Genomic DNA, 26743 nt, shown 5'->3' with positions numbered 1-26743 from the left:
TTTGTGTTAATTTAAAAAGAAAAATTTCAAATCTGCTAGTAAGGAAGGTAAGTTCTCATCACCTTACCTTACCACTACGGCTACACATTTCTTTAGCAGACAAGTCTCTAAAGAGGAAATGTGATAAACTTGACCCAATCCACTGAAGTCAAGGGAAAGGCTCCTGGTGACTTTAGCAGAGTTGTGTTCAACCCGTTCCCTTGCCTCCACACTCATATGTCGCATAAGTATACGAACCAGAGCCCACTACGGTAGTGGTTTTTTGGTTTTCATTTTTTTTTTTTAAATAAAGGAGTTAAGTCTACAAATTAATTTCTATCATCAGACATCACCTTCCATTTATTCCATGTATTATATGCCTCAGAGCAGCAAATTTTGACCAAGAATAATAAATTAATTTCTGAGTGATTACTGAGGTAATGAAGAGGTAATGAAAGTTATGAAGACACCAGCATAAAAACCAAAATAACCTGATTTGGGGAAACTCTGAGCAGGTCACCTTCATGACTTCTTCAAGCCCAGATACCTCAGTATCATGGGTATAACTTAACGTAAAAAAGGTTGTACTTTTGTTTCTGAAAGAACTTGAATCTCCTAGCAACAATGGGGAATAGTGCTTACTCCCCAAAAGAGCATGAACATCTGATACATATCTTGCTTTACTCTATAGGCACAAGTTTCCCATGTCCAACCTTCTTACTAAAATATATGCTTCTCTTTTGATCATCTCATGGATTTTTCTTGTTTCGTATGAAGAGTGATCTCTGGGGAAATGTTTCCTGTCTTCTCTTCCAAAATCAAACTAGGAAAATGCCCATTTCTGTAATGAAAACTAAAAGTACAGGCAGTGCCCATTAACTGTGTAACTGTCCACAGGTTCCAAATCTGACATTTGCAAAGTGCACAGCCTGCAATGATAAATGTTTCTGATAGGTATTTCTGAAGTATTACACAGGCTGCACTGGTCAAAGAGGAGGACGAAGAAGAAAATTCAATGAAGGTAATGACATGTAGAGAATCACTGCTTTCTTCAAGCCCTTCCATCTTCAGGATTTCTAATAAGGCAAGATAGTTGGTGAATTCTCACTTTGCACAACCTTCTCAACTCCAGAACATAAGAGATAATTCCCTTATAAGAAATGTTTGAAAGCTTAATTCCTGCCTTGCATAACCAAACACAATTTCACTGATTTCAATGAAGTTACAGATGGCCCACTTACTGTAGAGCAGGGTTGATTTGGCCCTTCTCCCATACAGTAGTACTGCTTTGCCTAGAAACCTTTGCTTTTAAAGTAATTAACCATGTGTAAACTGCCTGCAACACTGAACTGCAGTCAAATAAATGAATAGGAAACAGATTTAAATTTTAAAACTTATCTCAATAGTGGACTGTAACAGCAACTATTGACTTTTTTTCCCGTCAAATACTGGGAACTTATGTCAGTATCACAGACAAGAAACAGGATCTGCAGACCAATATTAATTACTGTACATATATTTCTCCCTTTCACAGTTTCCAACAGGCATTAAACTGAAATAATGTACAACCATAGTGAGAGTCTCAGGAAGAACTTGTTCTTACTTATAAACCATCTCAGCAGTACAGCAGGTGGGAACAGGTTCTCTTGCTAAAAGCACAGAAGGGAAGAAACAGAAGAAAATTGCTTACTGTTTCGAGGTTTCTCCTCATCCATGCCTTCATCTTCGTTTTCTGGGTCAATATCTTCTGCTTGAGTTATCCAGTCTAAGTATCCCTTCAAATCCTCTTCTAGCTGTTGTTTTTCCCGTAACTTCTGGAAATCACCCCGAGCTTTAGCCTTCTCTCTTTCTTTGGAAAACTCCCTAGCAATAGGGAGGAAAGGGCAGGACATAGGCAGAGGGAAGGAAGAAATTGAAAAACAGTGTGTTAGACTGATTTCCACTAAAAAGTCTCCACATCCTGTATAGCACACCCAGCTTTCTCTATTCTTTAAAGACAGACACATGGAGTATCCTTGATAGATACACATATAAAATAGAGTGTCCACATTTTAATAAATGATTAAGGAGAAAGGTATATCTGGCTTTAATCCTTTGATTCTCAACATCTGATTGACAATAAAACACATATGTAACATTTATGTAGAAAACCATATACTTTCTAATATTCTTCACCACTTCATATTCTCCAACAGTTATCCATAAATATCTATATGAATAATGGTTAATTTAATTCAATGATGAACTGCCTGACAATAATCTGACATCTGGAGAGTGATACGGTGGCTCTAATTTTTAGCCAGGTTTCAATCTATCTTTCTGTTCTATATGTAATCACAATTAAATTGAGCTAATTGTAAATGTGATTAACAGTACTCACAATTCTGTACACATTTAATTATGTGCAATTTCAACCATAGTCCTGAATAATATGTTTAGGAACTCAGACCTCAATGTTTTATTGCAGACTTTCAGTGTTCAGGGCTGCTGTCTGACATGAAACATATTTTTCAAATATCAGCCTGGGCAGGCAAATGTGATAACTTATGGGTAGACAAAACTAATAGATTCTACCAGAAAGTTGATAGTTTTATGGAAGACCACTACTGGGAATATAGCTTAATACACAGAGTACAAGAACAAGAATTTCATGTTGCTTAGTTATGAACCTGGGTGCTTGCTTTGTCTTCTTTTTGGCTGTGGTGCTGTTTCTTTCTCTGTTTCAGACACCCATACTGCATTATTTTTTTTTCTAGAAATGCTGACCTACCTCTCTTTAGACTCTCCTGTGGTTCTAAACCAGGTTTTCGTGCTTGTATTTTAAAAAGTAAGCTAAATGATTGTGAAAAGTGTTGGACCAAAACTACTTAAGCCTTAAGTCTTGTATCTGCTGAAGCAGATCACTACATAAGGCACACACAGCAGATAACATGGCCTACTGTTTCTAGAAATGAGAGATGAAGTAATTTTTTCCCAGTGCATTATCCATTGCCATTGCTAATTACTGTCAGCAGCGAATGAATAAAATTCATTTGCTCCTGCAAAACCAAATGGAAAACATAACAGTTACTTTGGTGGAATAATATTAGGATGATGAAAATCTTACCCAAATGTTAATGAGTGCCATGTGAAGTGTCCTCAAGCAACTAAGATAGACATGAGTTTCTAACAGTGATGGTGAAGTACTTCCCTCCTGTCTGGTCTACAATCCACTGAAAGATCTCCATTACTGTCACAGGCTTTGGATCGTGCTTCCAACATTATAAGTTGTGCACAAAACCAGCAGTGCAGCAGAACAAAAGTAGAATGATTCCTTCACTGCAAGCCAAAGAATGTGACAAAATATGCCTATGTGACCTTCACCCCTGTCACACTGCTGAGAGTGCAGCCCATCCCCATGGGACTGCAATAATGGAGGTGGAAATGAGGAAGAGTATTGTTGGATCACAGTCAACCCTGGGACCAAACTTAGCCACAAGGCAGACTCAGTTATTACAAGCTTGGCAAGGATGAAAAAAAAAATCAAACTTTCTCATGCTGGGAGTGATATTTTACTACTTAAAATCTAAAATAAACAACCCCTTAAAAATAAGGTCAGGTTGGAAGAGGTTTTGAGCAACCTGGTCTAGTGAAAGGTGTCCTGACCCATGGCAGGAGTTGGAACTGGGTATCTTTAAGCTCCCTTCCAACCCAAACCATTCTGTGATCCTAAGCTTTTACAAATAATAATAAAAACTCTACAAAGAATTTTAGAAAAATTCAATCAACAGCAGTTATATTTTCTGCTTCAGTAACATCTTTCCTCTGGGTCTGACACAGTGCCATATCCAAATTAATGAATTAACTCTCTCAAAAAAGCACTGGAAAAAGTTTATATTACTAAGCCTATCTGATAAAACAAATCCCAATATTTCAATTGTTGACTCCTAAACTGGTATTTCACAGCCTAAGACAAATGGATCCAATTTTGAAAGGGGCTGAGCTTTCAGCTACAAGTGAGAACCATTTATATTTGCATGGATATAACTTGGAATGCTCTGTTGTAGAAACAGAAGTGGAAAACATCATGGAACAGCCCAACTTACAGAAATGAAATTCCTACTGTGCACTGAAAGTGATTGTTTATTAGATGCACCTAAGCTGCATGCCTGTCTGGGTCTTTTCAGTCCCCTCTTACTGTTTCTCTCAAATGGGACTCAGGCTAGGGAGAGAGCTGATTAAACCAATGGGAGATTTTAACATGATGCCTTTACACTGACCATCTGCATAAGAGTGAATTCGTTACGTAGCTTTCTAATGGCACAACTGAACATACTGTGATTGCCTAGTCTAAACAATCTGCAACTGCACGTTTCTTTCCTTTGTACAATACTCTATGGATGACCCTCCAAAGAAGACAGCTTATTTAAATTACTTTAATTTCTATGTTTTACTAACATTAAACCATTGAGAACAGTTGTCTCAGGAAATTGCTAATGCAATTCCAGCCACTTCCCATGTGGAATGCCAGCCTGTACTCAGACAAATGTTGTTCATGATCAAGAATTACTATCAGTGGTAATTCACTATCCCATGTGAAATGAGCTGATGACCTCAGTCCAGTTCCTGCTGCAGGCAGGTGTGCACATTACCTTTGCCACCATCACAGCTGGCAATAAATGGTCATTGTCTGTAGTTTCAACAGGGAGGCCAAGGACCAAATAAGCTTTCTGATGGAAGTCCCATCTTGAGGTGGCCTTCTCAAAAAAGATTGCACTATCATGTCAGGATTACACATTGACAAAAGGATTGTAGAAATACTGAGCAATCTGTTTTTTTTTTTTTTCAGTGAACAAGAGAACATTAGTTTAAGAGTCAGTGAATCTGGTTGTTTTTACCAGAATTCAGTTTGCTTCATTTCTCCCAGAAATTATAAAATACATCTACCAATGGGAATACCAAAAAGCAGAGCATTCTGGAGAGATGATTTCTCTGTGTGAGGTTAGAGTGGGTCAATATCATAAATCTAAACACCCAGCTCTTTATACTGTTCTTTTCCAGAAGACAATTTCTCTTGCCCATCCTAATGATGGTATATAAGTAATTCTTGTCTATATCAGATCTCAGTATGATTTTTCACACTTAGAGGAATGAAAGTGAGCAAACCAGCAGAATTCTAGCAGTTCAAAACTCTTGCCTACTAATAAAGGTGTAGTACAAGACCTTAAGCCTCATCCACCCTGAGAAGTACACCAAGGCACGTGAAGGGTTGGAAGAGAGGACAGAAGACTAGGGAGAAGTCCTGAAATGTCACAAAAAAAAAAAAAGCTCCAGAAGGGCTAAAACTATAGCCAGCCTCCCACTCACTTTGACCTCTTCCTTGGCACTAAGAATATCAAAAGCAGCCAACTGGGTTTTCCAGGATCCTCTCAAAGCAGAAGAAAAGGCTATTCTCCAGCCCTTCATTTGCCTTAGGCACCTGGTTATTTGGCCTGTGTCCTGGGATTTGGATCACTGCTAGACAAAATATAGAAGAAATGTGAATTTATACGCTTAGGTGTGCAGCCATTATTTTTCCTCAGTAATTGACTGAAACAGACAACACGCATGATCAAGAGACCTCTAACAGGGGCTTCATTGCTCATAGCAATGATGTGGAATCCTTTTGCCTGAGCTTGGGGAGGTCTACTGTGTGATTTGCTGACTGGATATTTCCTTTGGAATACATTAAATTTATATTACACTCAGTCAAAAGAAAAAGAGGATTATAGCTCCATACATGAATACTCTGTCATACTATTTAGCTTAGCATGTGTGACTGGTAAATTTATCAGAAGGACCATGAATGGATGACATACCTGAGGAAAAACAAATTACAAATGAGTTCAAATGAGTTCTTTAAGCAGAGCAGAACTCAGCATACGATTTCTCGGGTTCAATCAAGGTGTCTTTGTGAGTACAATTAATTACACTTACGTATTCAGATGTGATTACAAAAACTAAGCTAATCTGTCACTGACGAAGTCTACATGACATGCTTGGTGAAGTTCCTGAAATAGATAAATAGGAAGAAATCAGAGATGCCCAGAATAGATAAAAAAAAGATGCCTGGGAATGCTGCTTTCTATCTAACATAGGACAGGTGGATCATCTAATAGCAATCCGATCTACTGGATCAGAATAACAGCAATAGCAAGTTTAAAAAAAAGCTGAACCTGCAAAGTGAACACACTTTTGCAACTCAGCAGAATTTAGAACTGTTTTAGAAAGTTAATTGTTTAAGAACTGCTTATTTAGCTCAAAGAAAATTTAGAACATTTCTCCCATAATTTCTGTGTTTTTTTTCATGGATGCAAACTCTTTTTACTTTTTCTCCAGTTGGGAAAAAATTTTACAGAAACAGTGCAGCTGTCATAACACTGTGAACACAGCCAGAAAAAAGTGACTCACATCTTAAACAAGGTGAATTTCATCTTTGATTTCAGTTCTCTCTACAGATTGTTTCCATCTTTTACCACTAACTGCGGTGATCTACCTGCAGTATGTCAGGAGGTGGAAGATCCAGGCCCCAAAACACTTTCTTGAGTTGAAAAACAAGAGAGAGAAGATTCAATTTTGAATTATGTACAGAGACAAATCCAAATGTAGATAAATTGAATTAGCAATGCTTCAACAACATGCACTCCTCAGGGCTGGGCTCACAGGCACTGTTTCTCCGATCAGATACTATATAATCTTCAACCACTGTCTTATATGGTCTTTGAGTGCACCTCTGATACAACAGATCATTTTCCCTCTGTCAGCTGGTTATCATCCTCCACTTCTGCTGACATCCTTACCCGCTGATCAGAGTATCCACTGGGAGAAATGCTTTAAAATTGTACCCAGAGTATCACTCTCCAGACTAACCAAAACCAGACTATTGCCTGACATTTCATTACTGGGTTGGTTTTTTTTCCCCTCTCCCATTACTGCTTGGAAACCCTTCTCTTCGCAGCAGCTGTCTTTGCGGCATGTCTCCTTCAGTGGAGTAATGAAGATAGTAGTAATACCTCTTGTAGATCTGCTATTACCTGTCTCTTTGGAGGATAGTCAATAGTGGATCATCTTCTCCAGTCCCACTACTGCCCTTCTAATGCTGTTGGCCCAAGTACTAAGGATATAATTTTTGTGAGGCATCAAGTCCTCTCTTGCTCAGACACCATTTTCCCTCTCTTATGATCAAAAAACAAGGGACTTATGGGCTGCCCACTCAGACAGCAGGTACAGGCTCTGACCAAATTAATTTAGAGCTCATTAAACAAGGCAGGATGTTGGAAACAAAGAAGAAGAGGATGCATAAAAGTCCTCATACCATATTTATCCATGTACATAGAATGCCTGTAGACACCCAGTCATGCCCAAATATGGAATTAGAAGCCTAATTCTAGGAGATCTTTTTATAAAAATCTTGTGAGGGATGTTTTCTGGCTGGATTCCTCTCATTTATGTGGCTCCCCAGGGGTGGTAAAGTTTGTAATTACTGGGGACAATATAAATTGTTTTTAATCAAAACTACTAAAATGGTGCTTTGCAGTGAGGGTTACACTGCAGAACTGAAATACAGCTAAGTGTCTAGATGTCTTAGGAATGCTAAACAGTAGAAGGACTTCTCCTGCTTCTCTGTTCATCCTTAGAACAGGTCAGAGGGAAATGATCTTTTCTCCCTGCATCATGCTAGGCTTGTAACTGCACAATAGAGAAGATGTGCCTAATTGAAGAAGTGTGTCAAAGACACTCTCCAGAGAAAATAGTCTCCCATTAGGCTGTGCTTTAGAAATACTAAGCAATGTGAACATTCCTCATGTGAGAAGATATAATTTGGCAGGAATCTCATTCCACAGATGCAAAGGGATTTGTCTCATGCTCTCATTCCTCCTTCAGTCCTGCTGACCTTCCAGAAATTTTACTAAAATCCCCTTCTTCTTTGGTGAATGCTGTGCTTCCCCCGTAGGGGAGCATAGATTTGTCCTCTTCCCACAAAGTACAGGTAGAGGCTTTAGGTAGAGGAGCATGTTACAGGCAAAGAATTGTCTTGCATCCCTTCAATTTAGTCAAAAGACTCCTTCCATGCCAGCAGGAATGCCGTATTTTACTACTGGTGCAGCAGTACCCTAGGCCTTCTATTAAGGTTCCTGAGATTGACCCACTGCTGCCCCTTGCTTTTGTAGTCAGAGAGTTGGAATAGAAATACAAATTAAAAAAAAAAAAAACAATAATAAAATGTTTTCCTCGTACTGCTTACCCGCTAAGTACACCGAGAACCAAGTTAAGTACAAAAAATGACCCTATGATGATTAGTGTAACAAAATAGATCCAGGGCCAGTCCCTTCCTATGGCATCATTGACCTGGAAGAGTGGAATGATAATTAGTGAGACAAGCTCAGATTCTGAGCACTGCAAGGCTCCAGCCAAAGAGATCCCAAGTCACCAGCAGTTAAGATTTTCAATAGCCAGTTTTCTGGAAATTTATGACAGGCTGACATTAAAGTGATTTTGAATGTCCTGAGATTGAATTTCTTTGCCAGAGAATAACACCTCTTTTTTTTTACCTGTATCGTCATTTGCAATGTTTGAACATTTTGTCAAAATACTTGAGAGCTGATGTGAAGCTTCCTTGGATTCAGATTTTAATCCCCCTGAAAGAATCCTGGTGACAGGGAAGAGCCCTTATTATGGAGTCTTGCCCTGCAGCATTGGAAAAAGGACACCAAAACTGTCAGCTTACCCGCTCAACACACCAAGAACCAGATTTAGAACGAAAAAGGATCCAAAGATGACCAGACTGACAAAATACACCCATGGTAACTCATAGCCCATAGCGTCCTGCATCTGGAAAGACGAAGGAAAGTTAGAAGACAGAGAGGGAAAGCAGAAACGATTAGGCAAAGGAACAGAGGGAAAGGTTTGTAAACAGAGCCTGTGGTTGGTTTACACATAATCATAGCATGTGTTTCTGTATGTTCTCTCTGATGTGAGCCCTCCTTTGATTGCATTTTTCCTCTAGCTGTTTCCTTACAGGCAGTGATTAATACAGGCTGAGATATAACCAACTATGTGCCATACTGGCACTTTTTTAGATGTATAGACTGTCACTTTCTGGAGTTTTCTTACAACACCACAAGGGTCCATCTGATGATTCCTAAACTTCTAATCACTGTACATTCATATGTTATTTGCTGACAGTGAAACTACTGCTAGGTTTTGGTAAGCATGGCCACTGCGTGTTGTCAGATCATGTATGCTCCCCATGTACCTCAGAGGGAGCATGTGGTAACTATGGGCAAATTTCCCTGACAATGCTCTGGTGATCTTCACAGTTTACCACACTGAGGGCAGTAGCTGTATGCTTTTGAGGAAGGACCTTTCAAGGCTCACCATATTCTAACCTGGTCAAGTGTTTTCTAAAGCCTCCTCACAACCTTTCTTTATCTTCTTAAAGGATGAATCTTTCCTTCAAAATTTGATTCCTACACAACTGACTACTCAGAGAAATTGAGACTGCAAACTGAATCACAAAAGCGTAGGTCTGGCTTTTACAGTACTACAAGCACCTGCAAATGAATTGGGCAGACTACTGCTTTAGCACCAGTATCTGTACTATGTGTAGAGCAACTCTAGCACATAATACGATACTGCATAAATTCTAAAAGTATCTGTACATAAACACAATCTAACTTGAAGTCTTCTTCAAAGTTCAACATTTTGGAAAGTTGCTAGATACCTTAATAGAATCTTACTTTCATGACGGTATCAAAATATCAGAGTCCTTTCTTCCCTGCTTTTCATAAACACTCATCTCCTGAGCCAGACATAGCATCATTAAAGAAACAGATGGTGGTTAGCATTTTCAGGAGCACTAAAATGATTGATAAACATAAATTGCAGACTTGCAAGTACCTGAAGGCATAAAGCATTCTAGTTCCTTTGTCTTCCATGCTTTTGAAAATCTTATCATATGTTGTCCTCTCCTCTGCAACCTGAGCATCTGTTGTGATCACACAAGAAATATTTTTCCATGCATGGGCACTGAGACACACTTCAGGGGAAGTGATCTGACTCAAGATTCGTAACAACTCAGGAAAGTAATTTCAGACCTTCAATAAGACAAGGCAGGAGAATAACACTAATATAAGCAGTTCTTTGTGGATGAAAGCCCATCATCTGTTTTTCTTTCAAAGTACAGTCACTAAAGTCCTCGTCTGGCAAGAGTCCACAGTCAATGGGCCGATCCAGAACTCTATCTCAGGGCTCCTTCAGCTGCAACTGAAGTAGACTCATTAAAAACTAAACTAAAAATCTGCCTGTGTGAAAACAGTTCATCAGGTCTTTCCTCAGAGGATTAATACATTTGGTGGTCAGAAAAAGTACCTGAACATCTAACATTCCCTAAGCATATTATCTAGCTTCCCTTTTAACACTTTTGTTCTGTTAGTTTACAAATAATACTAAATATTCTTTATGTTTTCAAACCACACTTCATCCCACATGACCAAAAAGTAGACACCTCTGGTGTGAAACACATCAGTGCTTTAGAGAGAACAAAAATCATGGCATATAAAGATGGAAGCAAACATTCACCTGAAATCACAGTGGAAAAATCAGGCAGGCAAAATGTAACTGCCAAAGCTGGAATTAAGTAAAGAAATGAGACTTAATATTCTCTCTCTTCTACAAAGAATGTGACTATCTATATAAAGCAATCCACACAAAAAAATGAGTATGGATGATTCTGAAAAACTGGCATAAGAATTTACCAATGCAGGCACAATGATGACGCCACTTCCCTCTAATTATGATAGATGGTGATAAAAAAGCCTCATCTCTCTGGCATTTATCTTTAGACAGGTTTTTTCTTTTTGTCAGCTGGGAAAGTTAGCTGGAGAAGTAAAACTTAAAGCTGCGGTACAAGTGAATCCTAAATAGCAAACACCACGGTGCTGGGTACAGAATTCAGGTGCATGTCAGGATGCCTGTTGTGCTACACTGCCATGAAGAAGTTTCCAGATGGCAAGAAGCTTCCACTGTGGCCTGATAAAGTATAGAATCAGCATATAGTGTACTCTGGCTTTTCCTAATGCCTGCACAATTGCATAACAATTGTACCAGCCAGCATCAGCACAAATGAATCCTGAAAAATAGACCTGCATTCTGGTACAGCAGAGTATTTGAGACTTCTCAGACTGAACATTTAGGAGGTCAGCTTTTCATCTCCTTTTTATTGCCCAGTTGTATATGTAACAGAGGAACTGAGAGGCAGAGACAGTGATAGCTTCTCAAGTGTGCAGAAACCATCAGTATCTGGCAGTCTGTTTCTCTGTTGCTGTGCTCCCTATGTTTGGTGCTCTCATGTCTCATTTTCTTTAGCAGAAGTTGAGATTATTCTATACATTGAGGGACTGAGCCACAGATGACAGAAATGTATGTTATATATTGATATAACATTATGTATTTGTTAAATGAGATTTAAAACCCCCTTTGATAAAGAGATTGTACTCTGTGAGCTTACTATTTGCTCTTGAAAAACATCTTGAGGAGAAAAGCAGAAATACAGGCTGCTTGGCAGAAGTTTGGGGTTGAGGGGAAGAGATAGACTTATTCAGAACAGTAACAACAATATATCAACATTTAAGAAACAGAATTCTTGTCTGAGATTGCATCCTTCCAAATATCTGGAAATGTTTCCTCCAAGATGAAAGTATCCTAGAAGCCCAGGATAGACTGCTCTCAACAGCACAATGCTCCCGTAGAGTTACCAGTAAAAACCTTACACCTGTGTGCAAATGAAACTGCATCCTGGAAGCTTCTCATAATTCTGCCAATATGTAGCCATTAATCATGTGTATATGAATACACATGTCCTGTTGACTGCAGCTGGAGGCTTTCGTGTAAAGTGTAACTTTGGTGGTAGAGCTGTTTTTATATCTATTTATGCTGTTGAAGTGGAGAAATTGCAGAAGGTCATGACAAGATCAGAAGGAGTGGTACCATTTGTATGCTACGGACTGCAGAAAATAAGGTCTGCAAAATTTATTTTGCATTGTTGTCTACAGTGAACAGAGAATGGTTTGGTTATAGGTTACCTCTCTAGGAAGGACAGTACAACTCAGGGCACACAGTTCATCTCTCTGGTCACTGAGTGCATTTCTTCTCCCTGGGTGTTTACTATTGACCATATGAACCTCTACAGACAAGGTGGATTATCTTCTAAATTTACAGTTCTGAACAAAGACTATCAGCCAGAGTAGGTCTAAATTATAATAGTCTAGGCTACAGTAGTCAAGGTGATTGCAACCTGATTAAGCACATGTAGTACAATTGTTAGGTCAGCTGGAAGCACAGCATCGGTGGGAATCTGCAAATTGCCATTTAAAGAAATAATTCTGCTTTCTGAGTCAAGCTGCCTGACCTTACACAGTTCACATCTTAACACTCACACCTCACTACTCTCAAGAGTGAGAAAACTGGTACATTTCTAAACATTAAAGCATCGTTCCTCAGAAACCTCAGAGATAATGATTTTAGTTCCCTTCTCATGATTTGCTACATACCCTCCCTGCCACCACGAAGACATCATTTTGACTCACCATGCTTCAGCTTTCCAATCTGCAAAGTGGGATACAACCTTGCCTCACTAGGTCAAAGATATCACCCATCATCATGACTAAAAGAGGGTATTTCAGCATATTTGAGGTCTGATGGACCTTGTGTACTGGGGAAGAGCTTTACCTTTGCCAACAATCCTTAATTGCTACCATGACTACGGCATTTCAACATCCAGTAGAAGGCTTATTTCAATGATACAAATAATCTCCTAGAAATAACACCAGGATTTTTAATTATGATGTTGGCTGATCACAATTAGAACCAGTAGTTTCAGTAGGGGCCAAAGAATAAGTCTGTTTATAAATAGACCTTTGTGCCTACGCCTTCTGGTTCTTCAGATGACACGGGTGAAAGTCATATTGATAAAGCCACAGGAGATATGCATGCTTTACTTGTTTACAAGTTTGGGTTTTGTTTTACCCCAGGAATAGTAGTCTGGCACATTTTGCAAGTATCTCATTTGTTACACAGACATCATACTTCAAATCAAATATCAGAGGCATATAATCTATTAAAATCATGGCTGAACACCACCAAGCACATAGTGGAGGTCTTTCGGTCACTTAATGGGAGGGATAGACACAATTCACTGAATTCTGCTGACTTTATAGTTCATACACCCACAGCCTGACACTTTGTGCCAAATGTCTTTCATAAATAACTGAAAGTTACAGGAAAAGTTTAATGCACCACAGAAGAGCAGCTGTCACTGGAAACCAGCAAGCTGAAGTTTGTCTTGTTTAGTACACAGTACTGGAGAGCTGCAGCATCATGGCAACTAAGTTAGCTAGGACACCAGGGCTACAGTCTTATTTCATGAATAAATTGCTAATTGATTTCTAATGAATATAGAATGTCATGATAGTGTTTTTCAAATGTAGGACAAGTGTTTCAAGTATTCTATAATGAAGTATATAACCTTTCACAGAGTAACAATAATCGAGAGAAGGAGAGTACTCAATAAAATTAAAGGGCAGTAAATTTGGAAATCTTGTGTAGAAATGCTATATTATGCAGCCTATCTGAGGAATTTTCTACCTCAGGAAATGATCTAGCCAAATGTAACAGTTATGGCCAATAGCAAGATCTTTAAATGAAATCTTTCTTGTAACTATATAAAATTGGAGAATATTGAGAGCTGGAGATATTAGAAAGAAAAGGTAACAATTGTCACTGAATATATCCTCCTGCTTGAAGCCTTCATTTTGGAAATCATCTTTTTCAGGAACAGCACCTTCATAACTTTAAGGATGTGTGGAAGTGATTTCCTCAGCTTAGATCAAAGATTTAATGGTAGCCTTGCAGGAATGGCTCCTTGGATACATAAAGGGCCATGTATATACTAATGTGAGATTTAGATATTTATCACTGATCAATTACAAAGTAAAGGGGTTTGGATTAAAGCATGAATTTTCCTTTTCCATTCCCTTGTTCCTTCTCTTCCCATGAATATCTGAATGAATGCATTTCATTCACACATATGCTCATGGAACTACTACGTTAAACTCTGCTTAAACAACACTAGAAACATTTTTTATAGGATGGGAGACTTTTGCACTGTGAGGGGAAAAATGCTTTCCTCACAATTTTTTAGTCAGAACTCAGCTACAAAAACAATTGAAATAAACAGAGGATCATAGAATCATAAAATCACAGGTTAGGGTTGGAAAGCAACCCTTCTATTATTTCTTTCGTTTCCATTATATCTTTATGCTGCTTTCATGATAAACTCTGCTTTGTTTCTGAAACTTTACAGATTGACTAAAATGCTTTGCATTCATACAAGTCAGTGAACAAAACAGATATCATAAAATCAGCGTAACAGTGTAACACTGGTGAATTTCCCAGAAGGTGCCTGGATAAATTTGTGCAGTGAAGAAGCAACACTTTGAAAGATTTATTTTTCTACTTTTCCTCATGCTAGGTACACTACAACAGCAGAAACAGCTGGTGAACAAAATATTCATCCGGAATGGGAAAAAGGATATTGCTGGCAGTTCCCAAGAACATACAATTAACAGCTGTAAGTGGCAATAGCATGTTTTTGAGGATAATCTGCAAACAAAAAATGAACTATTTGTTCAATGAAACATTCTCCTCTGGTTAACTTCTCAACTGCACAGCTGATTTGGGCTTAAGAACACCTTGGCTTTGCAGTACTTGCAGTCTTTGCCTTGAAGGCTTTTGCTAGTAGCCAGAGCAGGCAGAGGACTCGTGATGTGAAGGCTTGACTCCTTGCTTTCTCTCAACTTCTTCTCCATAGAGATATAAGACATCTGAGACTGCCTGTTTAACACTTATGCTCTTAAATAACCCACAGGTAGGTAGTTGGACTGACTATTAATACTGTGACACAAACAAACCCCTAAATATGCAAAAAATTAAGTATTGTTCGTTAGCCAAACAAATCCTGCAAACTATTTTTCTCTGATCTCTAAACAGCACACCTCTTATATTATACTGGCTCCTTTTTAATGTAATAGTTGTGATAAATATATTAATTATGCATTTTGTAACTTATTGTAAGCCTCACTGTTCTTAACACTGTTTTAACAAGGAAATTACTCATTCATACTTTCTAATTTTTTCACAGAACCATAAATGCTTAAAAGAAGTCCAGAAAGATTTCAATGAGGTATAACAGAACTAAAGCTACAGTAAGAAGGGATACAGTACTAAAATTGACATTCTATGCATGTTAGGTTCCATAAGCACTTTTTCCAACCTGTGGTGCAAACTATGGGATTTCTTCTTCAGCACTGAAATCCTATACATCCTCAATCTGCTGATTTGTTTGGAGCCTGGATGGTGTGAGGCTGCTGCATGTCATGTCAATACAGACGTGAAAAAAGCACATTTTCACTTGAGAAATTCCTGTCTGGTTTCCACATACACCTCAAGTAAGTCTATACATAGCATGTATCCATCTGACTTCATTCACAGAAGGAGAAAGAAAATAATTCTACTTCTTATTACCCATTGCATATCCTTAAAAAGATGGATTTATACTTAGTGCCTTCCACTTTGCAGATCCTTCAATATTTAAAATCTAATTAGTTGTCTTTGCTTGGTTGGTTTTTAATCCAGTACTCATGTATGTGCAAAATTTAAGGCATATGAATAATTTCATTAAAGTTAATGGTCAATAATTCCATTGAAGTCAATTGTCATTATTGTTACCAGTAGAAATGAAGTGATATGCATAAGTGCTTTATTTGAATGGGATGGGGCACAGGACTGGGAGAAATATATGATAAGGAGCTCATTTTATGAAATTCCTTGGGAAAAAATCAGAAGTTTAATGTACATGGTGACTAAAAAATTAAAAAAAGATTTAAGCATTTCAGTCTAGACATTCTATTGCATCACCACAAGTATCACCATTTATCTTATCAACCTGAAATACTCTTTCAGCCTTCCCGAGTCTTTAACACAGGTGATAAGGAGTGGGAATTTAAGGTCTCATAACTGACCCAAGGAGAAAGAACAGAGATGGGGTAAAAAAAATACAAAACTGCAAACCTTGCAATAAGCAAAAATAGAAAACCTAAAATAAACCAAACTTACTTTTATGGACTTAAGAACAATGGGATAAAATTGCTTCTGAAGGACTTAAAACATAATAAGCAAAGGACTCCAGATGCCTTTGCTATTATTCTGGGTAGAATTTCTTTCTAAGCATCAACATACTAATAGTTTCAAATTTGACTCCAAGACACAGTTGCTCCTCATTACTGTTCTGCAATGCTCCACATTTTTTAGCTGGCACCATCAGATGGATGAAAAGAAGAGACTGGAGAGCTCAACCCAGCTTCAGTCTGAACTGATGGCATTCAAAGAAAGGAGCAGCACTTGATCAGTTGCTCCTGTTAAAAACTGCTGGACAACTACATTTCTTTTGTTTTGAACTACTGAAGGAGAAGGTAAATTTTAAGATTGGTGGCTCTCTCCAAGCACTTATTTTTAGGTATCTTCTTACTGTGTTACCTCAGTTATGGAATTTTATAAATTCCATATGTGCATTCTATATGAATACACAGACCTTTATAACCTTTCTTTTTTTTTTTTTCCAGAATGTCCTCAGGAGAAATGTAAGACAGAGTTGGATGAAGTGCACAGGGCATCATGAACCAGGGCAGAGGATGCTCTAGACAGGTTATTCTGCTGTACAGTTACTGTAGGATCAAAGCAAATAGTGTAGGCAAGATTCATCCTACGTAGGCAGTGGGAAGAATAATAAGATTCCTATGTGTACCTTGATTCCCCAATTGTTCTGTATGCTCTGTAATGATGGAAAGAGCAAATTAAAATTCCACTCTGAGCTAGAAATACTGGCAATTTGTACAGTACTCTCTGCAGGAGCTAAATGGAGCCATCATCTGAGAAAGGACTGCCTTGATGAGGACAACAGAAGCCGTCAAGGGAAGAGATTAATTTGTGACAGAGAATCCTTGGAAAGAATCAAAGAAACTGCAGCAGTGTGTGTCCAGAAGAGAGAAAAGGGGCAGACAGATTTGAGAAAAATGGGAGTCTGCAGAGATCTCTTCTTCAGCTCTTCCGACAAAGACTACGTTGAATTTTCTGTAGATGTTCTCACCCAAGTACACCTGCTCTGATCCAGGTGAACTGTTTATTCTAGAAAACCTTTGGGTATAGCTATAGTTCATTGCTATGCTGCCTGATCTCTCTCACAAGAGAAGGACTGACCTGTCTGTACAGCACGATAGAGAAGACAAGTGAAAGCAGTGCTGGCCTCAACCTCAGAGGCCACAGTCCTGCAGAAGATACACCTTGACTGGCTTGGACTTCTTGGGAAGACTGTGTAAAAGCAGGAGCTCTGCAGAAGAGCCCTACCACAGTGCCGCAACCTGTGCAAGAACAAGGTGAGAGCGGAGATATAGAAGCACTGCCTTACAACCATGTCAGCTGCTTGATAGCAAAGTGCAAACTTGTAAAATAGCTGTTTGATCTCTGAAATTATGCAGTCACAGTGGAATGCCATTTTGCTATTATATGAACTCCCTTCAATGAAGAACACATAAAAGATATGAAGCAAACTGTATTTGCTTTTTGTTGCATACAGTATGCGGGAAGTGGACTGTTACCAGTAGAATTTGCCAAACTTATTTCTTTTAACAGCACTGAGTCATATTTTCATCACTCAAATACTGGCCCCACCTTTTCAAGGATATACACGTTTTCTTAGCTGGGAAAGACTGTATAAAGTCTGAGGCATAGAAAAAAAACCCAAACAAATTTTAACCACCTTTCACCCCAGATTACTGATACGGTATGCAGTCACTGAATCCTTCCACTGTGTTTTTTAGCCCCCTATATATAATCACTGAAGTCCACAACATTATTTCATTCTTTAGTAAAGTTTTATATTCATATTTCAGTTGTTTTCAGGTTGGGTGCACATTGTTCTTTGTAGTCAGCTGTTCTTTAACAGATTGAGCTATTATGGGGAATATAAGGTCTCTGTCTGAGAATGGGAATAGAATTAAAACTTGCATCCAAATGCCAGCAGGTCAAAATGTCTGTGGCACACAATGATTGAGCTGAACTGTTTTTCCACTGCAAGCTATTTCTGTTGAAAATGCTTACAGATCCCAGACTTCTACAGCACTGCAGCCTGTGCTTGCTGGAGGGACAGGAGGTTAATATTGACTTGGGTGTGTTTACTACTGTCTTAATTAAATCTGTAATTTTAAATGGCCATCACACAAGTTTACTGTACAACTTCAACTAATGGCAAAGGCTACTGGCATTTCATTTCAAAATAGAGGAAAAAAAATTAACCTCTCCCTTTACTTACAGAGAACAGCAGTGGCACGGGGTTTTGTTTTCACAAAGTTGCAACTTTTATTAGCACTAGGAATGTTCCAAAGGGACATGGATTACCATGGCAAATCAACTATCTGAAAAGCAGATTTAGCTGATAAAATCCTAGCATGTTAAATTTTGTTTGTGCAAGTACCATGGGGAAATTCCTACAGTCAATTTCACTAGGGGAGGGAAAACAGAAATGATCAGGAAGCCACCATTTACACTTCTTCCCATCCCACCTGTACTCTTTGTGCTTTCCTGTGGGACTTAAATATTGTCATGGTTTAAACCAAGTCCCCCAACTCCCGGAGAGTTAGGAAAGAGAATCCAAAGAATGTAGCCCCCATGGATTGAGATAAGAACGGTTTAATAGCTAAGGCATAACACAAAATCACTGCTGCCATTACTACTACAAATAATAATGATACAGCCCATAACAAGCGAAAAGAATACAACACCCCACCAGCCACCGACCCATAACTCACTCCACCCTGCCTGGCTGAGCACCATGTGCTCCCTCCTCCATTTTCCTCCAGAGCTCCACCCTTCCAGCCCTCTCTCCCAGTTGCATCCTGGGCATCACGTGCTATGGTATGGAATACCTCATTGGTCAGCCTGGGTCAGGTGTCCTGTCTCTCCTTCCCCCGGCCTCCCCTCCTCCCCGGCAGGGCACGTGCTCAGAAAAGGCTTTGAACAAAAACACCCTCAAAACATGCCCGCCACCAAGCAACCACTCCCAGCCCAGAAGTCAAAACACAGCACTGCACCAGCTACAAGAAGGAGAAAAAATGACAGCCACTGCTCAAACCATGACACCTATTTTTCTGTGAAAGCTGGAGGGGGCTACATACATCTGCAATATGTTTGGCAATACAGGGATTCTGAACTCCTACTGAAAACATTAGTTACACAGTGAGAATTCCTGACATCAAAGACAAATTCTGACCTCAAATAAGCCTCCTGCATTGCCACCTCACTCTCTTTCTCCAGGTTTAATATGTAAAAGAAAAAAAAAGTAATTAAATATATTTCAATTCAGGTTAGCATAGAACATATTACCCAAAACGTATTGCCAAGTGATACAGAAACTCACATTCTAGAGTGTGCTGGAGCTGCTGCACTTTGAGGATTTAAATAATTCTCTCTAAACTATTCCCTTAAAAGTTTGTTGTTATTGTTGTTTGGTTGGGCTCTTTTCCTAGGTCACTCCTAAAGACACTAGGTCCAGACTGAGCAGATCTTCAGGGCTTTCCTTCAGTGGCTGACAGATCATTTTCCCTACCTCTTCCCTCCTCAACAGCTAACATCAACAATGACATTACTTTTGCCTGTGGTTATAGGAGATTCATGTCATTGGTCCATCTGCAGAGTTCTGCCAAAGTCAGGTCCCTATACAGGTAACAGCACCCATAAAGGTGCTCCATTCTCTCATGTGACCAAGTACATAAGTGAATTAGCTTGTTAGGTGAATTTGCAATTTGCAGAAATGGAAAGTAGTGACCTCCAGAAATTACTGGGACTTGTGTGACTTAATCAGGATTTGAATTCAGGCCTCCAGAGTCAAAAGTCAGAGAGCTTTACATGAGTTGCTTGGTTGCCATGTAAGTGTGTATGCTTTTTTTCCCCTTTTAAAAGGACTTTGAAAGTCATGCAAAAGCCCAAAGGCTATTGAGCCACAGGGCTGATAGTTCTTTCATTATAGCTATTGCAGCAATTTCATCTCTTACTGCTGCTCAGTTATTTAAAAACCTTTTCATCTTTTAAAGGCTTTGGAAATTCACTCCAAAAGAATAAAGTGCTGATTTCAAGCATGAAAATATCCCCTAGGATGGTGGGTCTCCAAATCTAAAGATTTAATTTCATCTTAGAATTCTGGGCTATCCCTTCCTGGCTTTGCTTATTTACATTTGCACAGCTGATTATCCAGAAAGGATTTTCTGCCCCTTTTACTGTCCTGCTGTTTTATAACTGCTTCTATTTATCTCAGTGTAGACTGATAGCAAATTCTACCACAAGTATATTAGAACAGCACCGATTGCTGCATGCACAAGAATACGCAGGCACATACTGTTCATTGATTTACATAGTCGATTAAGTTCTTAAAAATAATGAAAAACAGTACTGTAAGCTGTAGATAATCACTACCTTCTTTATTAAGTGGAGGCATGACTGTCAATTCTTTTTTTTACACTTGGTCAATATCTAAGTCAGTTTCCTTTGTAGCCAGTTCTTGATCTATGATATTCCTAGAAATCAGTTCTACGTTTTAGATTATGAATCCGACTTTCATTTGTGAAATCAAAATTCTCAAAAGGTACAGCATCTAGAACTATATCTTAATCTGATACACACACATTAGCCACTCACAGTTATTGTATGGGCATTAGAAGTTCACTGGAGAAATTACTTTCAAAGAGTCTTAATGAGGTGCAACTGCACTATCTTCAGACAAGCTTGCCCCTTCTCCTTTTTTTGTGAGTTTTACCAGCAACATCAAGTAGATGAGATCAGCATGATGTCCAGGACTGATTTAATATAGATATGCTTTAAAAACCCACAGTATGGATGTTCTGTGGTAAATATTCCCCTGACTGAGTCCTGAACTCTCAATTTTCTATTTCTGGTCTCTTTAGGGAGATGTTGCTTTTAGGACTCCAATTTAGATGCAGTTCAGAGGACTGGAGTTAGCAGGAAACAGTTCTAGAGGAGGCCATGGGTGCAGCTAAACTATACACTTATAATGCATGACCACCCATCATACTGAGTCCTTAAGTCCCAATTCAGGCAGAAATCACTCAAATCAATGAATAAAGCCAACATTAGTGGACCGATTCGCTCTGAAGGCAGGAAAGACTTGTATTCAGTGTAAGACTGGTAAGGATTTAGTGGCATTGCTCTTTGTCTAGCTAACAAGATGCTGAAACAAATTAAACTCAAAATAAACATGAGTTTTTCAAAAAGTTCTAAAGCCACCACTTGCATTCTGACCTTGGTCGTATGCCCCTGTCTTTTTCTTTCCAGGGTCTAGATAATGAACCAAAATCTGTTATTTGTGAATTTGTCTGAAGCATATGGGTCTAAACTTAACAACTCTGAAGACAATTGTTTCAGAAGGCAACAATCTTCAGTTCTTGAAAAACTGGCAGTAGGGCCCAAAGCAGTGCACTCACCGAGGAACTCAAAATCCCAAGTCATATAGGATGATTTAGCTCAGTAGCTAATCTCTTAATTTTATAGCTCTGAGATAGGAGATTAAAGACAAGAAAGATCTCTGGTGATTAGACAGTAGCAGTTAGGAAACAGTCTAAGAAAGAATAGAAGAAACAATAGAGAAAGGGCAACAGAAAGACAGGGCTATTAAAGAGGTCCTTCCCAAGCAGGAGCACTGGGCAGAGGGTCTCCATTAACACCCCCCCATAACCCACCCAAAGCAGCTTATCTTTAATAGAGAGTTTCTTTCCATATAAAGGAAGAGGACTGAGAGGTCCAAAGCTGAGTTCTGAAGGGTTCATGGAAACTTCATTTCACACAATAAGTGCCAATTTTGCATTGAAAAAATGTTCAGCAGCAGGTTTTTGTGGCAGGTGGCAATCAGCAAGTCACTACTGTTACTCATTTTTAAGGTAGCAATACAGGCAGCTAGGACAGTTGCAATGCAGTTGTTAATGAGAAAAACCAAAACAGATGTAGGTCAGCATTTATGCAAATTAAGGGTGGACACTGTGTTTTCAGGGCATTAATGCTGTGGCCCTTCAGTGCTCTGAACTATTGGCCCTCTCCCCTTATCCACCACTGTTACAGATGGAGAAGAAATAACCTCTGCAATTACACAGATGGGTTGCTCATACTTGCGTGCATATTCTTTGTAAATTTTTCTCATCCATACAAAGCCCTGCCAAAAAGATGATTAAAAAACCTCAACCCTACAACAATACAAGCCCAACATTTTCTTGGAGGGGTGGGGGCGGATGGGAATAAACACCATGGAAACATGTAGACAGATATATTCTTAGAATCAGATCATTCTCTTGTGTGGAAAGCCTTACTAATTCAAGCCTAAGTGCTGCAAGAATAAAGGGTTAGAAGGAAAAACACAGCTGGCAAAAAATTGGGGATTGCAGCTTTGCGTTTAATGTCTTCAACTTTGTGGCAATATCTCTGTATGCCTCACATCATCTTCCTCTTTGGCTGCAACACACTGTGGGGAGATAAGAAAAGCCCACAAGATATTTCAATGCTGTCAGCAAAATTAATTATATTGGTTGTCCAGTTTGTACTGTTTTGATTTCATGATGGGAATTATAAGGGTTACTGTAAGTTCCAGTCTGAAGCTCATTTAGTGACTCTTATGTTAAGTACGATCTCACATTCAGAGATGGAAGGATCTTCCTGAACAGCCTGTTTAACCCACTGCATCTATATATGTTACTCTGTGCTGCCCTTGGGAATGTGATGCTTCTGAATGTTTCACTGATTCAGTCTCACTACATTGTGACTTTACCTGCACTGTGGTGGCTCTGCCACACTGTTTTAGACTATTAAAACATCTTCTTGTCTAGGGGCTGAGAAGCCCATCAAGGACTGTTTGGTTAAATTTGAGGGAGTCAACTTATCATGTGCCAGTTCAGACATCTCTTCCAGGGACAGGTTAGTGCCCTGGATCTCATCCAGACCTGGCTTCAGTCCATTTATAATAATACCACACTCTTTAGTTTACAGTTAAAGCCTTGAGGTAAACTGTCCCTGGAGGCACTGCATGTTATTTTCAGATACTCAACCAAGTATCCTGAAGCATGCTCCAAATCACATGGGACAAAGCCAATACTTCACAAATTATGTCAGGCTTATGGCTGCTTATTATTAATAAACATCAAGCACATAAATCATGTAAAATTACTCAGTCCTAGGATTCAAGCTCCAATGGCTAAACTATATGCAGAACAACTCAGGACCAGGTTCTCCACTACCCAGCAACGTGAACAGCCCAATGCAACAATGTATGGATGTGTTTTGCACTTGCTCTGCACTCTTTTTTCTTTTATTTATATAATAGCTTAGGTGCAGGGGAGTGGAGAGACCAGGTACACAAAACTGAGGCTGCAGCAGGCAGATTTGCATGCAGTGTCATAAGGCTCCAGCTACAGAAAGCACATTTCACATGAAGATGAAAGCCTTTCTAGAGACAGGACACTGTCCAAACTGTATTTAATTCAGAAGCAAAGTGTCCCCTGAAGGACAGAAACAAACTGATTAAAAATAATTAAAAAGAAGCCCCATTAGGGAAGGTTGAAAGAAGTGAATCTACTCAGATTAGAAAAAGATTAAGGGAAGGCAACAAATGTCTACAAATACTTAATCAGGATGTTACAAAATGCACAGGGATTAATTTTGCTCCTCAGTCAACAAGACAATAAGAAATAACAGACTGCAGCAGAGACTGATTACAAAATACAAAATTACTCAATTTGTAACATTTAGATTTGCATCTGCTGCTGAAGTTTCCAAGACTGAGAGGTCTTCAGAAATGGGCCTTGGTGCCTGCACAAGGGAGCGAGCTGCTAATGCTGGATGATCATACATTAAGGAGAGTTTTGAGAATAATAAGCTTGATCTCTCAACCATGCATAGGAAAACCTATGATGTGACATATCATAAGAGGTGCCTATCTACTCAAATGATTCTGTGAACTGAATGCATATGAGATAAAGCCACCTGGCAGTTTTACTGGGACAAAGCAAACCTTGTAAGATTGAGGCAGTGTAGGAGATGTGCTTCTATAAACACTTAACACTCCCTTCAACAAAGATCAATTTTTCAGCAAAGAGTCAATAAGGTTGTTTTTCATGGATTTTCATCCTGTCCAATATAGTTATTTCACATTAAAATTTTGGCTCCTTGTAAGTAATATCCTACCTGCCACTAGAGCGGTGTCAAACTGTTTTCCTTACATGTTTTTCACATTTCAAAAGATGCCAATCTACCTCACAAGTCTTATCTACTGCATAAGAGAGGAGATTGGAAAGTGTATTGATCTTATTGATGTAAAATCTTTCTAAGGAATAAAAGTTTATTGCTTTCCTTTTTCTCATTATCTTATTGTGAAGATGTGGAACACAGGCTGGAAAATAGTACTCCATTGAGAGAGGAGACAGGCTTCACTACAGAGGCAAAAAGCTGAAGGAGGCATGCGGAGAAGCATGAAGAGGGAAGCAGAAAACAAGACAGAATTTGAAGAGCTACTAAGTGGATTAGGAGTCCAAGGCTTGTGGAAGGTCATACAGATTTCTAACTTTCTAACATGCAGGTTTAACCTTGCAAAGTATGGTACAAGACAGACTTAGGTTTCATAAAATTGCTAGTATATTTTTCAGGGCAACATGCTGAAATGTGCTAAGCTCCCTCCATTCCCACTGGGAGGAAAGCAGAGATCTAGGTACCTTTCAAAAGCTATCTTTCAGAAAATAGGAAGATATAATTGAAAAGCACCTGTAGAAAAGTTCAGGCCAAGGGAATTGCTCCATTGTCTAAACATTTCCAGCCAACTAATTCAGCACAGAGCTTTACCTGTGGTTCTGCTGAGCTTTAGGCTCTTTTCAGATTTAAGGAGGAAGCAAAGAAAACTCCCTGCATACCTTGGTATCTACCCTGAATTGCAGAGGAGCTAAAAGGCTGACAGTGTGCTTGAACTTTGAATGCTCAGCACTTTTAATATTAATTACTTTACATCTTTAAGTTTAAGGAATGACCTCTGAAAGTCATCACCTAAATTTTTCAGCTGCAAAATTGTCTGATTTGCAGACAACATTTTCTTACACTCTTCTTTAATCTGTGCTTTCCTTTCAGTGTAAAATGGACAACCAACTCTCAGGGTGTAGTCAGAGAGAGAGGACCTGCGTTTCCAATTTATTTAACTGTGCAGACTTATTTCCTAACAAAGCAAGTGTTAATTTCCAGAACCTCAATGTGGATCCAGGAGATCTCTTGAAGTGTTATCTACTTGAGAATAAAATAGCCTCCTATCTCTACACTCTTGTGGAGATGCAGCCCCCAGTGGGTTGTCTATGACAAGTCCACCTTTCTTGGCTTAAAAGGTAAAGGCCAGGGAGTAGAGTTATAAATGAGTCAGGCTTCACTAAAGAAACAATGGCTCACACTAAGTTTAAAATAGGTTATCCTATTCCACTTACTAAAATTTGTCCTTCACTCTCAGAGATTGAAATGTTGCATTTTTTCTATGTACTATCCAGAAATAATCTTACTTTTGATGTGGCTAGCTTAAGTAGAATGCCTTTTACATAGACTATAAAGCTTACAGTATAAACCACAATTGATCAGGTTTGAAATACCCACATATGAAATTACAGTGTCAATGTTCAGAGACTGTTTCTACATATAAATATTAAAGCCACAATGTTTCTCATTAGTGTGCCCTATAGTAACTGCCCAAACAACATCTGCCCCCAGAGTAGCACAGACCTCTCTGCAGAAGGAAATACGCATTGCATCTCAAATACCTTCTTTACCATATGGCAAACACTGATCACAGTTGACTTCTATCCATGTAGTCAACATGAAACAGAGGCAAAAGGTCTTATGGGACAACAATACAGCTTAACTGAGTGTGCCTGTCAGCTCAGTTGCTCAGGTATTTACTCTAATTTTGTGTTTCATGGCCTTTAAACATAGGTGATACGTTTTTATCTTTACAAACTAAATTTCCTTCTCCTCAATTACTGAAATCTTGTCTGCAAGGCTAACTCTTTTGTAGTCTTGTGTAGGAATAATTGAAAACCAATGATAACAAATATTTCTCTTATTTCCAAAGCAAAGGACTGTAGCAATAGGACAAAGGGTAATAGGTTCAAATTAAACCAGAGGAAGTTCAGATTAGATATAAGGAAGAAGCTCTTTATTGTGAGGGCGGTGAGACACTGGATTGGGTTGGCCAGGGAAGCAGTAAATTCCTGGTAGTGTTCAAGGCCAGGCTGGACAGAGCCTTAGGCAACATGGTCTAGCGAGAGGTGTCCCTAATCATGGCAGGGGGGTTGGGACTAGATGATCTCAAGGTCCTTTCCAACTTTAACTATTCTACGATTTTATGATTTTATCAAAGCCATAATATAATAAGCTAACTATACAGATGCCCCCCAAAATAATGACCATCAACTGGCATTAATTTCAGGTCTCAGTTCACCATACTGTCTCTAAAGGTAAAAGAACAGATCAGGAAATTAGTGAAAAAAGCTGGTTGAATACCCAACAAAGGCCCACAGCTAAAATCCAGGTTGCTGCAGGGATGCCTTAAAAAAAT

General features: G+C 38.9%; 1 protein-coding gene across 1 annotated transcript in view; it reads right to left on the bottom strand.

The window, feature by feature from the left end:
• Nucleotides 1-26743, bottom strand: part of CACNA1C (calcium voltage-gated channel subunit alpha1 C) — a 448111-nt gene that overhangs the window by 143970 nt on the left and 277398 nt on the right. Inside the window, exons 8-9 of the mRNA XM_013127834.3 lie at nucleotides 8243-8346; nucleotides 1670-1842 (exon numbers count right to left, since the gene is read on the bottom strand). Of these exons, the coding sequence (XP_012983288.2) occupies nucleotides 1670-1842; nucleotides 8243-8346 (277 nt within the window). The remainder of the gene's footprint in view (nucleotides 1-1669; nucleotides 1843-8242; nucleotides 8347-26743) is intronic.

This window comes from Melopsittacus undulatus, chromosome 5, assembly GCF_012275295.1.
Source record: "Melopsittacus undulatus isolate bMelUnd1 chromosome 5, bMelUnd1.mat.Z, whole genome shotgun sequence".
NCBI classification, from domain to species: domain Eukaryota; kingdom Metazoa; phylum Chordata; class Aves; order Psittaciformes; family Psittaculidae; genus Melopsittacus; species Melopsittacus undulatus.
The sequence above is the reverse complement of the archived record's forward strand: the minus strand, read 5'-3'. Positions and strand labels throughout refer to the sequence as shown.